Below are 17,998 nucleotides of genomic sequence, written 5' to 3'. Positions count from 1 at the left end.
TTTGAGACTTACTTATTGACAAGCAGTAGCATGACTTGGGAATACCTTTGACAGGAATCTGGGACTCACCTTCCACACAAGGCATATTTCCCAGACAGAAGCTGTCTGTGTGATTGTACGATCTCAAAGCCAGACAAAACAACAAAAATGGTGAACAACAGGTTCTGGCTGCTATTTGCTAGGACAGGCTGTCTGAACGTATGGTGCCAGTGACTTGAGTCTCTTTCCTTTACCCTTTGAGGCTACCCTGTTTCAACCAGGGGTATCCTAGACATATGCTTATCCAAACTATCACATACCTAGCATAACAACCTTGACCATTCTTGCCCTTGAAAAAGACAGCATTTTGGGGGAATTATAGTCAGCCTTCTATTCTGAAATGCTGGGGTCACTGAGGATTCTGTGGGTGCTTTGAAGGAAAAAGACCCCAGACTCAGGCAGGTCTGTGGCTATTTTTTGTTTGTTTGTTTTGTTTTGTTTTTTAATCTAGGAAGTTCATTTTTGGGAGTGCCAGCTTGTTGGTAGATACTAATGATACTTAACTTTTCAAAAAGCCACTGCTTGACTGGGGATATGGTTGTTGGTAAAATGCTTGCCTTGTAAGCATGAGGACCTGAATTCTATCCCCGGAATTTCATATTTAAAAATGGTAGCATGTACTTTTAATTCTAGTGCTGGGGAAGGTGGAGATAGGTAGGCTTCAGGATCCACATTCCATACAGCCTCACCTAATGGCTGGAGCCTTAAGGCTTCGTGAGACACCTTGTTTCAAAACAGAAGAAGAAAGGTAGGTATGATGGCATAAGCTTTTAATCCCAGCACTCAAGTGGCAGAGACAGGTGGATCTCTGAGAGTTAAAGGCCAGCATGATCTACATAGTGAGTACCAAGCCAGCCAAAGATACCTAGTGAGACTTTGTCTTTAAAAATCAAAACAAAACAACAAACCAGGGTGGGCTGGGAGATGACTCAGTGGGAAAAGTACCTGCCATACAATCATGAGGACCTTAGTTTAGATCCCCAGAACCAACATAAAAGTCAGGTTTGGCAGTGTCCATTTGTAACCCAATGCTAGGCGCCAGACAGGCAGATCCTGGGTTTTTTTCTGGCTAGCCAGTACAACAGAAATAGCAAACTCCATGTTCAGTGAGAGATCCTATCTCAAAAAATAGGTAGAGAAGCAACTGACTAGAACAGACAATACTAGCCTCTGGCCCCTACACTTGTCTGTGTCAGCACATCTGCACACATACATACACCACATGCACAAGCACATATGCATTATGCACTGACATTTGGAACCCAAGCCAGAAGGACCTAACAAATATGCTTAGACAGGTCCATATAATGCAGATTGAGGAGCTAACTAGGAAACCTAGTTATCATTTTGGGGGGAGCTCTAAATTTACAACCCAGGTCTCTGCTCCTTATAGATCCTGAAGTAGGTGTCAACTCTGGGCATTCTGGTGCTTTAAGGTGGCTGGAAAGTTGCTAGGATTTCTAGAACATGTATGGGATCCTCCTTGCTGCTGTTCAGTTGAGAGGCCTGAAAGTGAAGCATTCTGTATGGGTTAAGAAAATTAATCCTTATTGTGCATCAACATTAATATAGGTAAAGAAGATAACTGCCTTAAAACCGTTTTGTTTTCCTCCATTTAACAAATGAGATGTTGTGGCTCTTGGGTGGCAGAGGTGGAACCCTGGGGAGGGGTTCAGCCGCGATGGCTGTCTGTCCAGTGAGAGCTGTTTGCTTGGACTGGCACATCAAAATGTTGAGACTTTAAGCTAAGTATGGTGGCTCATTCATGTTATCCCAGCTACTCAGGTGATCAAGGCAAGAGGTGTGTCATGGGTTTGAGATGAGCCTGAGTTACACAGTGAGCTACAAGCTATGTTGAGCTACAAAATAAGACTCAAGTTAAAAACAAAACATAACAAATAAATGAATTGTGATTAAAAGAGGTATTGTGCCATGAGCCTATAATCCCAGTATTTAGGAGGCTGGGGCAGAAGGATGGAGAGTTCTGTTGCTACTCCCATAACATTGATGGTATGCTCAGAAGGTTTGTTTAATGAGCTTTTATGATATACCATGGGGGCACTAAAAAAGGCTAGTTAGTGTGCCTGGCTAATGTGGTGCAATAAGGTTGGAAAAGAACTGGGATGTTATAAAAAGACTTTCTAACCCAAAGCCTCATTACTGATTCTACTAGGTCTTAGAGTAGGGGAGGTGAGTGGCTTCTCAGTCCCTTTTCCTATGGCTGTGATAAAATACCTGACAAAAGCAGCTTAAGGAAGAAAGGGTTTGTTCTGAGTCATTTTCTATCTCAGCTAGTTCCTTTTTATTCAGTCTAAGTCTCAAGCTGTTCTCCTTTATAATGGGTCTGTCCACCTCAGTTAACTTAAGCAAGATAATCCCCACAGGCTAACCTAACCTAAGCAACCCCTCATGGTTAGCTGTGATTGGAAGCTTGTCTACTAGGTGTTCCAGATCCTGTCAAGTTTACAGCTAACATTGACCATCTCGAGTAGCTAATCATGAGCTTTGGAGTCTTGTATTCTAGAAGTCCTTTGAATTTAGTTATTGACCTAATTTCTTTGTAGGTTTACCCAAGTGTTTAGATGCTCTGTGTCACTCAAGAGGTGATTGTTGGGCAGCTTTATGTGTCCTTGGAAACCAAAGCTTCTTATGAGGTTTAAAGCACACCTCTAGTTCCTATCCCAAGCCAACTGTGTTCTTAGTACAGTGCTGGTGGGCTCAGGGTAGAAGGTTCTAGAGCATCTTAATAGTCATGCGGCAAAACCTCCTCTGTTTTATTGTTTTATTTCAAGCAGCAAAAGGCACAGGCCCTGGGAACAGCATTTCCTTGCATCAGCCATTGGCCCATGGAGTTTCTCTGCTATCAAAATTTCCAGAAAGGATTGTTTATAGAACAGTTATTTTTAACATGAATCGGTGACATTTCTTATCCAAACATTTTTGTTGTTGTTGTTTTTGTTGTTCTAACCCTCTGTGAACTCTGGGGATGGGGAAGATGAAACTAGTCCCTGTCAGCCATCTTTTGAGAGCAATGTCATAGGAATGAATGAAAGAAAGGTGAACCAGGTTTTTCCAGAATTGAGAAGGAAGATGATTTTTTAGGTGAACTCCTGCTAGGCCAGTGTGCTCAGGACTCCACTCCTAGATTCCAGAAGTTGCCCTACTAGGCTCAGAGCACCTGGAGGGTATGTTAGAGTTTGTATGTTGGGGGCACCAGCAGTAAACTGTGTGTGGGAGGCCAGGGATGAGAAAGAGGGAGTGTAGATGGACTAGCTCTGCACTTTGTGCATCAGGCCTAGCAAAGTAATTTTTTTCATAATCTTTTCACTTTGTGTTTTAGATTTGGAGAAATACACCAGAGAATTAAAGAATTTTTTCTGTCTCTCAAAGTGACCCTCAGGGATGGGATCAGCCATTCCTTGGGGGAAGGCAGAAGTCTATCTTATGTCATCTTCAGACTTCCAGTGACTCACTGGACAGCTTCTGGGCTGCCTAGCCACCCTGTTGTGCAGTGCCTAGCATGCCCTGTTGCTGCAGCCCCTATATACCTGACATTTGTCCTTGGTGTGCACTGCGCATGCTCAGGGTTTTGCCAGGCGTGACTAGAATCTGATGTAGAAGATCTGCTCCCCTAGGACTCACTGACAAAAAACACTGGGTTATTTTAGTCATAATATCACCCCTCTGAAATTCTTACAACAGATTGTAGCTTGGTTTATTGTTGATGTAATTACTTGTCTCTGTCTTCTATAACTTTGTTCTAAAATACAAATTCAATGTATATTTGAGCTCATATTATAGCTCTATTTTTGTTAGAGTTATTTAATTTTACATGTTTATAAGTTTACATAAAAACTTTATATGTTTTTAAATTTATACTCAAATTAAAACTAATATAATAAAATTATTTAGGTAGAAATAATTTTATGTTCTGGGTAAAATTCTTAACTTTCTTTTGTATCAACATATGTTAAAGTTTTTGTTTTGTTTTGTGTTTTAAGACAGGCATTATCTGTGTAGCCCTGGATGTCCTGGAATTCTTTTTGTAGACCAGGCTGGCCTCAAACTCAGAGATCCACCTACCTCTGCCTCTTGAGTGCTGGTTTTAAAGGTGTGTGCCACCACACCTGGCTACTTTTTAAATTTTTTGCTTATAATACCTATAACTTATTTTCTTTTAAAGGCTTACTTTTAGCAAAATATGGCAAGTGGCTTTTTTCTACATGAGGGTAGAAATGTCTAGAGTTTTAAAAAAGTACATTTATTATTTGTGTGTGTGTGTGTGTGTGTGTGTGTGTGTGTGTGTGTGTGTGTAGGTCAGAGGCAACTTGTAGAAGTTGGTTCTCTACTTACACTATGTCAGTCCTGAGGATGACACTCAGGTTGTTAGGCCTGATGGTAAGCACCTATACATCTGGCAACTCACTGTCCCTGTAAAGGGAGTATAAAAGCAGCCATTGTGAGAAATAAATAAATAACAGCTATTTTTAAGGAACAAAACCTTCATTATGTGTGAAAAAACATGACAACCAGATTTAAGCAGGACAGAATCTTTTGAGAATCCATCAGGCAGTGTCTAGTTTTTGAATTGTTTCATGTTAGAAAAGATGTGTATCTGAGTATCCAAAGTTGAGGCTCAGAATTCTTTCTTGCTGACATAGATAGTCTAGGTTATTCAGTGAAACAAAGGTGTCTGTGTTATGCACTGTCCTTGTTGTCTCTGAAGATTCCCTGTCCCTTGTCTCTCCAGGTGGTGATCTGTCATGTGGTGGGTGAGACCCTTCAGTTCTTGGTCAGTGCAGGGCCTGCCTCTACCACAAGCTCAGAATGCCAGCTATATGATGTCCAGCTTTCACCATTTCATTTAAAGGTAAGGTGCTGTAGATTCCATCAGTCACAAGAAATCCATGATAGTCATGATCTTGTGTTCCCTAGCATAGAAGGGACACATGGAGGATTCCTTTATGCTGAGTTACAGAGGTCTGAGTCTCATTCTTATTATCTTTAAACTGTTAGTTTCCATAAGCATGACTCAGAGAAGCACAAAACACTGTAAGGTCTGTACCCAGCATGGATGATGACTATGTAGATGGAGCCCTCTCCTCTAGTTCTTCTCAGCCTATATACTCTGTCCCCTCTCTGTGGTCACGTGGAATTAGGGAAGAATTGTGTATAACTGGTTGGGAGAAGTGACTAGATAACTAGGTGAGGGTCCTGTGGCACACCCCGATTCTCCTATCAAGCCCAGCTGTGATGATCTTTTGCCAGCAGACACAGCTCATCTAATGAAAATGGTGGCAGTTTGACTTTGAGAATAGCTTTATTCAGCAAGATACTTGAGGGTTATAGGACTGTGTTCCTCTTGGCTATATATTAGTTATAAAGAGCTCATGTATCACCTCACTCTTTGTTTGGTCACTGTGCCTTGTACCTTTTTAGTACAGTCACCATAGGTTTAGTTTTCAAACCATACCTATTGGAACATCCTCCTGCTAGCCTTTTTCATTGATAAAGATACTTATGATTCCTTTAGTCACCTGGAGATAGAAGATATTCTCACCACCTTATGGTTCAGGCCCTAATCACACCTGCCAAGTCCCATATACTATGTCTGGTCCTATATATAAGGCTTCAGGGATGAAGGCCTGGCCATCTTTCCATGATTATGCCTCCTCTACATGAGTAGGACTGTAGAGGAGTCCTCAAATAAAGGAGGCCATTTGAGGCTGCTGGAGTGGCCCAGGTAGAGGGGGAAGGGTTCCATGGTACTCCATACATAATACCAGGGACATGTGGACATGGATACTGGCTGTGCCCAGGACCAAAGATGGTGCCCTGGTTCCTTTTGCTCTCTCCATTTTCCTATGCCTTGGTGACAGAAAGAGAAGCACACAGTACAGTGAGTTCCCCATCTAAATAAGGATATAGAGTGTCAGTGTCACCTGGCCTGAGGAGCTGGCTGGGTAGAGGGGAAGCTGGAAAGGAGTTGTTTTTTTGTTTTTTTTTTTTTTTTTTTTTTGGGGGGGGGGTTCATGTCCATTCTGAAAGAACATGGTAGGCCAAGGCAGAAGCTTAACCAGGGGCCATCTCACCTCTTCTGGCCTCCAGGTTCTCCAAGCTTGCACACTGTATACTTACATATACACAGGTAACTCATTCACATTATCTTAATTACTTTTATATTGCTGTAATAAAATACCATGACCAAAAGCCACTTGTAGAGGAGAGAGTTCATTCCAGCCTAAACTCTCAGGTCACACTTCATTATTGAAGGAAGTCAAGGTAAAAGCTCAAGGTATGAACCTAGAGGCAGGAACTGAAGCAGAGGCCATGGAGGTGTGCTGCTTACTGGCTTTCTCCCCATGACTTGCTCAGCCTGCTTTCTTATGCAATCCAGGACCACCTCTCCAGGGGTAGCACTGCTCATAGTATTCTTCCATTATCAGTCATTAATCAAAATCCCTGCAAGCTCGACTATATGTTAATCTGATTGGGGCATTTCAAGGTTTGTTTAGGTTTTGGTCAAGCTGACAAAAATCAACTAGCACACACATAAAAGAAAAAGAACTTTCCCTATCTGTGGACTTGGAGAGGGGCATAGGAGGAGATGAGGGAGGGCAGATGGGATTGGGAGGGGAGCTGGGATACAAAGTGAATAAACTGTAATTAATATAAAAAATAAAAATTTAATTAAAAAAGTTCTTAAAAAATGAACACACAGAGAGCTTTAGTGCACATGTGTGCATGCACATATATGTGTGCACACCTTGTACAGACACATATAATATGTGTGCACACCTTGTACACACAGCACACACATAGAGCACATGCATATACAGTATACATATGGCATACATAGCAGCATGTAGGTATGAGCTAATTAAGACTCAGGGGAAGAGATCTGCCACCCAGTAACTGTTGCTTTGTGGTCTGTTCTCCTAGATGGAATTCCAGATGGAAAAGAAGAGAGAGGACATCCAGATCAGGTGGTCTTTCACCCATGCACCAGAAACAGCTATCAAGATCCAGCCCCAGACCCTAGGGGAGGTCAGTCCGTACGTTTTTGACATTCTTTCACTGGTTTGAGTATGCATGAATGGCTAGGACATGTCTCAAATTCAGCAGTTCTAAGGTGGGCAGCCCCTGCCAGACACTCTCCCCATGCTGACCTAGGCCAAAAGAAACAGAGCACTGTGGGGACAGCTTGAATGAGAGGACACTTTTCTTTCTACTCTCTGAGGCCTCAATGTCTGAGGGCAGAAACTTGGTTGCAGTGAGTGTATAAAAGGTGCCCTGCTGTCACTTTCCTTTGCTGGACAAGGGGTCCTTCCTGTGGCTTTCACAAAATTCCCTGTAGTTCTGGTCCATTTCAACTAGGTCAGTAACTGAGGGATCACTGCAGTAGAGATGTGTGGACTTTATAATGCATTTGCCAATAAGAGACTTTGCTTTTTCTCTTTTCATCTCACTTTTGTCTTTTCCTCTTTCTTCACTTTCTATCTGGTGTTGGGAATGGAACCCAAGGCCTTGAACATGTTAAACAAGTGCTCCACCCCAGACTTATCAATATTTTAACCTTCCTGTCTTGACATGGATGTGTGCAGTGTGAGGGTTTGGTTGGTTTGAGCTCATAAGTTTCACATGCATACTAACACACACACACACACACACACACAAATACTGACTGAGGCAAATTAACTAGTAACAGATTGGTAACACAGCTACCCAGGGGAGAAAATGACTCAAAGAATCTTGAACACAGAATGGTCCCTTTGTCAGCAGAAGAGATTGAACATGTGAGGGCTTGTCTGTGAGGACTGCAGGCCTGGACAACTGTTGTCATTGTCTGAGAGAAGCAAACAACAGAAAGAAGGAGGAAAAAAGAATGAATTGTGGTGGGGCAGGCCTTCCTTCTCCTTCCTTCTGCTGGTTGCTTCTCTGTGATAATGACATCATTTGTCGAGACCTCCAGTCTACACAGGCAAACTCAGCCCTGTTGAATTTCTTATGTGAAGAAGGGCACCAGTCTGTATGACTCCTTGAGTCATTTTTTCCCAAGATAGCTGTGTTACCAATCTGATATTGATAATTGTCTCAGTTAATGTTCAGGTGAAGGATTTACCTATCTTTGTTGATTTATGCACTTATTTTATTTTTAATATAATTCATTTTTTATTTTTATATGTATGGGGGTTTGCCTGCATGTGTGTCTTTTTCTCGTGTGTGTGGTACTTGCAGAGGTCAGAAGAGGGCACTGGATGATGCCCTAAACTGAAGTTAAAAAGGATTGTGAGCTACTCTGTGGGTGCTGGGAATCAAACTCAGGTCCTCTGGAAGAGCAGACAGTGCTCTTAACTACTGAGCCTTCTCTTCAACTCCTTGTATATATTTTATTTTATATATATGTATATATTTTATTATATATATTATATATATTAAATATTGAATATTTAATCCCAAGTCAGTACCACTAACAGTTAGACCTCCATTCAGCCCTATTGATACTTGCACACAGTCACTTCTGTCATTGTCTTTTTACAAAGCTAATTTCATTCATTCCTCCTTCTATACCCAACCATCATAAGGCTGTCTACATTGTGTACTTCCTTATCTCATTCTCTAGGCACTCCATATATTTCTCTATGGAGTCATTCTGGGGATTATTACTTTGTGACTCAGTATTGGGCCCACAGCACCCCTAAGTAAATGAAAATAGCACTGGGGATGGGGGAAGGCTGGAAAGGGAGGTTGCCTTTGGCAACTGTTCCTAAGTCGGTTGGATAATGCCTGCATCAGGCCAGAGTTCTTCTGTCTACTGAGTGAAAAGCAACTGTGCATGTCAGACAGAGAAATAAAGAAATCAACATGAGGCACAGTCATAATGTGGGGTACTATTTAGCCAGAAATGGAGTGATGTGCTAGTGCACACTGTATCCTGATTAGTCTTACAAACAATAAAAGAAGCCTGATTCAGGAGACACATGTGACATGATTACACATCCAGTCCAGAAAAAGCAATCTACAGAGAAAGAAAGGTAGATACCAGGGGTTGGGGGACATGATTCCTGATAGGGTGGAGTCTGGGGTTCATCTCTGGGGAGTAGTGAGAGAAGGTTGTGAATATATTTAAGAAGTGGATGCTCAGTACAAAAGGGTAGTGAATTGTACATTTTAAATGGTTATTTTATATCATGTGACTTTTATTTCAACTTAAAATTGAAAGCTAGATTATCAAGAGACTATTGAGGGAATAAGTGGTAGCCTCGTTGTTCAAAGCACAGGCTCTTAACTGTTTTAACCACTTGGATTTGACTCTTGGCTCTCCTAATTATGGACTTTATGTGTCTGCAAATGTTAATTGACTTCTCTATGTCTTAATTTCTTTATCTGTGAAGTGGAGGGAATGTGATGTAAAGATTAAGCTTGCTAATACATGTATATAAGGCTTCCAGTGAGAACCATGGAAACTGTCAGCCATTTTGGTTCTTGGTATTTAGAGACCTTATTGTTTAGAGATTCAGGTCCACTTTCAATAGATATAGGCCAAGTCCACTATAAGGAGTATTGGTCAAGCAAGGGTCAGTTAGCCAGTTGTCTTAAAACAACACAGATTGCTCTATTTTTTTCTAAAGTCAGTTCCTGCTGAACAAGTTGCAAGTATCCTATAAGCCAGTGGGAACCAGTGCCTATAAAAGCCTTGTCTATACAGCCAGATGGGGCCCAGTGAGGGTTAATAGCACCCAAGGTGCTTTGAAGGTGCCCACCACAGGGTTAGGAACCAAGGTACTAGACGTTGCAAGAGATCTTGGTAGAACTTAACAACCAAGCTTCTCTTCTCAAACTTCAGAAAGTTTGAGATGCCTGGGCTGCCAGCAGTGTGTGACCTACCATCTTAGCAAATATCCACTGAGGAGCCCTTTCTTTCAAGAGTGAAAACCAAAGCTGTAATACTGAAACAAGGCTCAGGGATATCAAGATATCCTTCACATTAGTTGAGATTTTAAAACTAGATTCAAAACTAACTCTGGTACCATAGGCCTAGAATCCTAGTCCGTGGGAGGCAGAAGCAGAAGGATCATTAGTTTAAAGCCTACCTGGGATATATAATGAAAATTTCCCTTAAAAATCCAAGGTCTGGAGATGTATTCCACTGATAGAGCACTTGCCCAGTATGGGCAAAGCCCTGGGCTTTATCCTTAATACTGAAAAATAAAGTAACACCCAAAACCTGTGCACTAAAAATATTTATAGCAGTAGTTCTCAACCTTCCTAATGCTGCGACCTTTTATACAGTTCATGTTATGGTGACCCCAACCAAAAATTATTTTGTTGTTGCTTCATAACTATAATTTTCCTACTATTATGAATCTTAATGTAAGTATCAGATATGCAAGATAACTGATATGTGACCCTGTGAAAGGGTTCTTTGACTGCCAAAGGGGTCATGACCCACAAGTTGAAAACCACTGATTTATAGAGATCTTCTGCACAGAACAGAACCATACACACTTGAATGAGCACCAGTACCCAGCTAGGAATGGCACAGAATGAGTCCCAGGAAGTTTTTGGTGGTCCCTTCATAGGCTTCACATGGGATACTCAACCCTGGCATCCTGGATATGAAAGATATCTGAGCTGCAGAATGCTAACAGTTTAATTAATTAAAAAATAATTAATTTTCAGAATTAGTTGTGATGGGAAGACCCATCCTGAATGTGGGCAATACCGTCTCATGGGCTGGAGTCCCAGAATGAATAACAAATAAAAGCTTCCTGTTATGCACTGTGATTAGCTGCTTTACATTCCTGCCACCTTGCCTTCCCTGTCATGACAGACTGAACCTTAAAACTGTGAGCCAAAATGAATCCTTTCTTCCTTAAGGGTTTTGGTTAAAGCAACAAACAAGATAACTAATATAGCTACAATCAATAGATCCAAAGCGGAATATGTTTATTGCTGGTCAGTGTCTGGGGTTTGGAGTCTTTGCACAGTTTGTCTGGTCCTAAGCTCTGACTCTGTGCCTGCCATTGAGTTCTTGGCTAGACTGTGCTTCTCTGCAGCTCAGGGACCTCTTCAGCCCCACATAGTTATTGGCACAATTGGTTCATTATGTTCTAAAGTCCCTAATTTCTCACTGGCTGTGCTCTTGAAGACTGCTGGAATTCCTGGAGTGTAATGAGCTAGCAGGACAGTTTCAAGAGCCACCATAGTTCTCACAAGAAAAGTGAGTGGTGTTGTCTGATGGTTTAACATCTAGCATGCCTGTCAGGGATCTGAGTCTGGCATGCAATGATCTGGTGATCCCTCTCTCTCTACAGAAGCAGATACTCAAGGTAAACATGCTTTCTGAAGCCCTTGAGGATCTTTTCAAGCACCTAGTTAGTGCTGCCTCTCCATCCGTTTTTCTGAGCACCAAGCCTATGCCGGTTAAAGAAGCTCAGGTAAGCCCAGATCATAGGATGCAGGAGATTCTGAACTTGTTTCTAGTGTCTTCACTTTTCATGGTGGGGCTGACAAAGCACAGGCAGATATTGCCCACAGTATTAGAATAGAGCCTCAAGATCAGAGCTCCGTGGTGGGAGATGTTGCCAGGACACTCACTTTTCTTCTCACTTTCAGCTGGTGACTAGGGTCACAGGAATGTGAGAAGTCATCTTTACCTTCATTTGCTTATGATTGGCATGCACAGCCCAAATAAGAAAAACAAGGGGTTATAGACTTCCCTCTCAGAGACATAAGGGAGGGGGCTCAGCCTTCCCAAATATCAGGGTCAGTTATACATCCACAGAAGTAGGAGCAAGTCTTAGCTACTGTATCTCCTAGTAATCCTGTTAATGTAGATTCTTACCAAGCAAAGAGAACTGTAATCATAAATATCAAAATTGGAGACAGTTTACAAAATAATTTTTGTTATTTTCGGAATTCATGGACCCCAAAACATAAGGATCTATCATATCTAATCACATTCTAAAATGAAATTGTCCAGTTTCATTAAATGCCACACCCATGGCAGGGTTCTCCAGAGAAATTGAGCACTTGAACATGAGTATTAGATAATATTTTGACTGATAAATACATGGTTCCAGCCCATGTCTGAAGCCTTGAATATGAGCAGAGTTGATGGTTTGGCCCCAGTCCAGTCTGACCAGAGGCTCAGAGCTAGAAACCCAGGAAGACCAGTGTTTCTGCTTGATTCTAAAGCAGAAAAAAAAACATGGCCTGGCTTGAGATGCCTGGAAAGAAGAATTCTTTCTCATTTGAGGGTGTCTCAGAGTTTTCTACTCAGGCCTGATGGGGTGAAGCTACACTAGGAATGGCCATCTATTCAATTCTGTCCATTTAAATATTGATCTCTTGGGCTATAGCTTAGTTGGAAGAGTGCTTGCTTAGGATGCAGAATGCTTGAAACCCTGAATTCAGTTTCTAAGATCATATATCCTAGGCATGGTGACATAAGCCTATAATACCAGCACTCAGGAGGCAGAGGTCAGAGGATCAGAAGTTCAAGGTCATCCTGCATTATGAAATGACTCTAAGGTTAACTGAGTCTGACTAACACAATACCCTATCTCAAAAAAAAAAAAAAATCTGCCCCGAATATTGATCTCATCTAAACCACCATCATAGAAACACCAGAATAGTATTGACCTGGGTGTTTATGGCTCAGAAGAGGGTCTCTCATAGCTCAGTGGTTAAAGCACTTACTGTGCCAGTATGAAGACTGGAATTTGGATCCCTAGAACCTAAAGTAAATGCCAGGTGGACATAGTGGTCTACCTATAATTCTAGCCTCAGAAGGCAGACACAAGGAATTCTTGGATCAAGCTGGCTGGCTGGAATAGCTGTATTGGTGAGCTGTATTGGAGAGATCCTTGCCTCATGACAAAATATCTCATTTCCATTCTATCCCAGTGCTTTAAGGAAGTTTACAATCCTTCTTAGCCTCTGGCATCTTCACTCACAGCAGGGAAGAGCCTGGTTCAGAACAATGTTTGCTGGGTGGTACCCACGAGTGTCTCTGGAGATGATAGTAAGCATCCCCCAAGAAGTAGCTCAAGTTCAATCAGCACTTAGGGTAGCTCCTGCAAGGCTTTCACTGTTCAAAGCCCAGCACCCCTCAGAGAACCTTCTAGGGTTTTAGGTTCTTATGTTAAATTTAAGAGCCCCTGTGAGTACTACCATGACAGCCAGTGCCTGAGGCCCCTTTGAGAATGAGATAAGACTGCACCTGCCTCTGCCCCTCACTTGTGCAATGTCAGGGGCCCATAGATGTTCTTCCTGTGACAGGTGGACTCTGCCTGGAAGCAGGAAATGATCACAGGCTGATGGCCATTCATAGCTGGGTGTTGTTCTGTCAGGTACCATAGCCTGAAGCACCTCTCCTGAGTCAGAGCTTGGAACCATATGCTGGCTAGTCTTCACTGCCCTGGGAAGTAGACCACAGGCAGACAGGGTTATCACTATTTGCAGGTTCTTCATTTGGGATAGAAAAGGGTCACTGAAACGTTCTATGAGGCAGGAATGTCAATTATAAGCTGACCCTGGAAGTTAGGTGCTCTGTTCTGGTGTCTCTGGAGTTGGTTTCCCGTATAGAAGCCAGTACCCTGGCCAACCCCTCATATCCTCACAGCTGTTGCCCTGCTTTTCTCCCCACAGACTCTTCAGTGCACTTCCTCCACTGCTCAGGAATCCTGCCCTCCCAAACCTCCAAGGGCTCATGAACTAAAATTGCAGGTGAAGAATATCCGAGTCTCCCTGCTAAACCACCCTGGTGCTTCAGGTGGGCACTGTTGCTGCCAGGGCCTCATGGGACTGTCCACTGCTGTGGGAGGGACCTTCCTTGACTGGAAAATCCTTATATTCCAACCTAGTTGGGTCTACAGTGTGATTCCTGCCTTCCTTGGCAGAAATATAGTGAAAAGTTTTGGTCTTTGGCTAATGGGCTTTCGGTCCAGAGGCCACAATCTGTAACCCCCTTAGCACAGTGAGCAACTGTGGTTGGTAACTGCCAATCATACATACCCAGAGAGTTTCTGGAAAGAATTCTAAATGTTCCAGATTCAGAGAAAGGATAGGTATTTGAAACAATGGCCATGCTAGCAACAGAATCTGAACAATATACAGGACATACATGTCATGAAGAATCACACTGCATCCCATAAGTATGCTAATGTTATAAGCAAACTCATTTGCATGAACATGCAGGTCAAGGGAAAGCAGTGTCATGGTTGCTCTACCTGTTATCAGCCTGACAGATACTAGTTTTGGTTTCTTTTTTAAACTGAGTCAATACAATCATGTTGCGCACTCCTGAGCCTCTGAGCAGTAAGGCTTCTGCTGTCCTAAAAAGTAGGGTATGTGAGCAACTGATGGGGGATCAGAAGGCATGGGCTCACTGATGCCTCTGGTGCTGCTGATGGGAGGAAGGCAGCTGTAGAGCCTTGGTCCTCCCCAGGATTCCCTGTGATTACTGAGGCCCCCCAAGTTTAGTAGCCTGAAGCAGGATGTGACTTTTTAATTGCAGCTTGATGTTATTGAGAATGGAAGTGAGGTTCTGGTCATTGTTTAAGAATGCTAGGAATTCTGGTCACTATTTGCAAAGGCACTTCCAGTTTACAAGGCATAAAGGGGCCTTGAACTAGGTCTCTACAAAGCTGGTTATAGATGATGTTTTTGTGCAAGAGCTTGCATATTGCCTTTCATACCTGTATCACGTAGCAGCCGAGTGGGTCACCTGAACTATCAGGTAAGGGTGGGGTCCCAGCTTGGGATTCAGGACTAGTGCTATAGAGGCAACATTGTCTCAGAGCAGGAACATCTATGAGATGTCAAGAACCCCCAAAGGCCCTTGGGTTAGAGGAAGAATAAAAACATCTGCTTGTCGTAAGTGGGAAATGAGTTTGTCTGTGAGGTGCACCCATAGTTTAAGCTTAGGACCAGCCATCCTTCGGGTAGGCTGTTAGTCTTTTTTTTTTTTTTTATCAGTTACATTTTATTAACTCTGTATCCCAGCCATGTCCCAATCCCTCATTCCCTCCCAGTCCCTCCCACCCTCCCTCATCTCCACCGTGCCCCTTTCCAAGTCCACTGATGGGGGGGGAACCTCCTCCCCATTCATCTGATCCTGTTTTATCAGGTATCTGTTAGTCTTATATAGAAGAGGGGCCAGAAGCCTCAGCACATAGCATGTTGCTTCTAGGTGAGGCTCCATACCTGGGAGTCTTGCCTGCTTCTAGGACTGATGAACTGATGGAAGGAAGTAGGACACTGGGGTCAGTCCAGGGCTGTTAACACTGTTATTGCTCCAGAATTGAGATTTTATAAATGGCAAATGACAGGAAGGTCTTTTAGGTGGTAAGCTGAGGTTTTTGCTAATTTACCTTTCTTTGTGTAGGTAAGCAAAGTTTTACTGCAATTCAAAAATAAAAGCCAAACAATCTTGCTTTATCTGATCACAGGCAGCATTAGCTATGTGTGCACAGCCCAGCTGAATGATCCTGCACAGCGGTTCATCAGCACCCTAGTGAGAAACACAACAGACCTCACATGGGAGGAGGAAGTCACTTTGTGAGTACAGCCTGCATCCTCAGGGGCCTGGTGGTGACAGCTAGGTCTGGTCAAGATGGACAGATCCTGGAATCATTGTATAGCACTGTTTATACTAAAAAATAATTAAAGACATAAAAACAAATTGTCTTGAGTTTCTGAAAGACAGCCAGCCCTGTGTCCAACATGGACTTCTTTTTAAAGGCAGCTCTGGGGAACTACCTTTCTCCTCTCCTCTCCTCTCCTTTGTCACAAAGGACTGTTAAAGGATTTCCTGGTTCCCTTAGCAACCAGCCACAAAGAGCAAAAGAAAGGCTCCAACTGATGCCAACCTTTGGTGGAGAAAATTGAAAAAGGGGGATGTAGGTGCTAGTTTTTTAAAACTTTTATTTATGTTTCTTATGCCTCTTCTCCACCCCAATCCCTCCTAACACCAGGTAGGAAAGAAATGTTAGTGGGGAGAGGGGGTGTAGTTTTCCTTAGCTACTTCCTGTTGGTTAAGGTTGTCAGGTTCCCTGGGGCAAGTCCAATCCTCCTTTCAGGATATCTCCAACTTCTCGTCACACTGCATCAACAATAACCAGGAGCAGCATTCTTCCTAGGAGTCCCCTCAACACGCTTTGCGCGCTGGCATTTATTCCCTCTCTGAGGCCTCAGAATTAAACTATATGCAGCTGGCAAAGAGCCCCTCTCAGAGCCTGCACGAGGCAAATAGTTTGCTTCTGTGGAGAATCTGAATCAGCCCCATATACCACACCTGGGATTAAAACAAAACCATGTTTACATATCATAAAATAAAACTTCCACAATATTTCAACCTTTCCGTTTAAAAAACGGGGAGGTTTTTTATATGAATGAGAATTGCTGTTGCTTTCTTAAAAGGAGATGATCAAGGAACCAATTGCTTTTTGGATCAGTAGATTCTTCTATAACCTGGTAACTATTAGCTCATACCTTTTGTTGTTGAGCCTCGAGCTAGGACTCCAAAGCTGTTTCCTAATGGCAAGAAATTACCTCCTGTGTCTCCCTTGGACATGCATTCAGTAGTCAAAATGACTCCTTTTATCAGAAATGGCTCTTTTGCTTCTCTGGTGGAATGTACTATATTTCTCAGATTTAACACACCAGTCATTTTGAGCTCTTACCCTGAGACTGCTCCTCTGGAAGCTCAGTTTGCTCAAAAGTAACCTTTATTATTATTATTATTATTATTATTATTATTATTATTATTATTATTATTATTTTTTACCTTTTAACTGGTTGTTTCTCTTTAACCCTTTGCCCTGTACAGCTTTCTGCTTCTCTGGGCCCCTTGCTTCATTCAGGGGTTGTAGGAACTGGACACCAAAAGTGTGTAGAGCAGGGTAAGGTGGCAATCTGCCTTCTAGCCTAGTTTGCTTCCCTCTTTCATCTTGTGGGCAATTCCTGCTCTCAGTTACCTGGTGTTCTCCCTTTACCAATGACACATTTTGCTTTCCAAGTACTTCATCCTCTACCTGCAAATTCTTTAGTTACACTGCCAAGTCTGCAATCCTTTCTAAAATGAGAGGACTGAATGAACCTTATTTTATTTAATCTATTTTTTGTTTCTTAAAACCTTTAAAACAAAATATAGGAAGATGATGAAGCAAAACCAGAGAATCCCCTCTGGGAGTGAAGCAGGAGAGAACCCAGTGGCAGCATCTGAAATAAACTTTTTGACATCTTAAAACAGTATATTCATCTCTTCATACCCTGCTGTCTCCTCTCTGGCACTAGAAACCGGATTTTCCATTATTCTGTGCCCTATGTCTAGGTGCCACTTGTTACTGTTATGTTTTAAAACTATTTTATTTATGTTTTTTATATCTCTCTCCCTTCCCCACCCTGATCCTTTCCAACACCAGGTAGGAGAGAAAGAAGGTTAGTGGGAAGAAGTGGTGTAGTTTTTCTTAGCTACTTCCTGCTGTTTAGGGTCGTCAGGTTCCTTGAGGCAAGTCCAATCCTTGGTTCAGGATATCTCCAATTTCTTGTCATGAACAAACAACTAGGAGGAGCAGGGTAGAAGTACTAGCTTTCTTTCTCAGAGCCCCTCAATACTCTCTGGGCTCTAGCATTTATTCCCTCTCCAGAGTCCTCAGATTTAAACTATCTACAGCTGGCAAAGAACCCCTCTCAGAGCCCACACGAGGCAAATAGTTTTCTCTTATGGACAGTCTGAATCAGTCCCACATCCCACACCCGAGATCAAAACAAAGACATTTACATATCATAAAACAAAACTTCTATAACAGGGGGACATGCAAATCACTTATAAATAACAATATAAAGATCATAACTAAAAAGTCATCACATAGGATTTAATGATGCATCAAAATACATCCATTTGGGAGCTGTGGCTCTGGTCAAGAGCACTGGCTACTCTTGCAGACTG

At 42.4% G+C, this 17,998-nt stretch overlaps 1 protein-coding gene and 1 long non-coding RNA gene across 3 annotated transcripts in view; one reads left to right on the top strand and one right to left on the bottom strand.

Moving 5' to 3' along the window:
* LOC132648620 (uncharacterized) overlaps positions 1 to 17,998 on the bottom strand; it is a 58,352-nt gene that overhangs the window by 10,527 nt on the left and 29,827 nt on the right. The gene's annotated exons all lie outside the window — the stretch shown is intronic.
* C2cd2 (C2 calcium dependent domain containing 2) overlaps positions 1 to 17,998 on the top strand; it is a 64,062-nt gene that overhangs the window by 20,527 nt on the left and 25,537 nt on the right. For both annotated transcript variants that reach the window (XM_021657359.2, XM_021657360.2), the window contains exons 3-7: positions 4,790 to 4,909; positions 6,982 to 7,086; positions 11,358 to 11,480; positions 13,696 to 13,819; positions 15,498 to 15,606. In XM_021657359.2, coding sequence (XP_021513034.1) covers positions 4,790 to 4,909; positions 6,982 to 7,086; positions 11,358 to 11,480; positions 13,696 to 13,819; positions 15,498 to 15,606 — 581 coding nt within the window. The remainder of the gene's footprint in view (positions 1 to 4,789; positions 4,910 to 6,981; positions 7,087 to 11,357; positions 11,481 to 13,695; positions 13,820 to 15,497; positions 15,607 to 17,998) is intronic.

Source organism: Meriones unguiculatus, chromosome 17, assembly GCF_030254825.1.
Source record: "Meriones unguiculatus strain TT.TT164.6M chromosome 17, Bangor_MerUng_6.1, whole genome shotgun sequence".
In the NCBI taxonomy this organism is placed as follows: domain Eukaryota; kingdom Metazoa; phylum Chordata; class Mammalia; order Rodentia; family Muridae; genus Meriones; species Meriones unguiculatus.
This window is presented reverse-complemented; position numbering and strand designations above follow the sequence as displayed.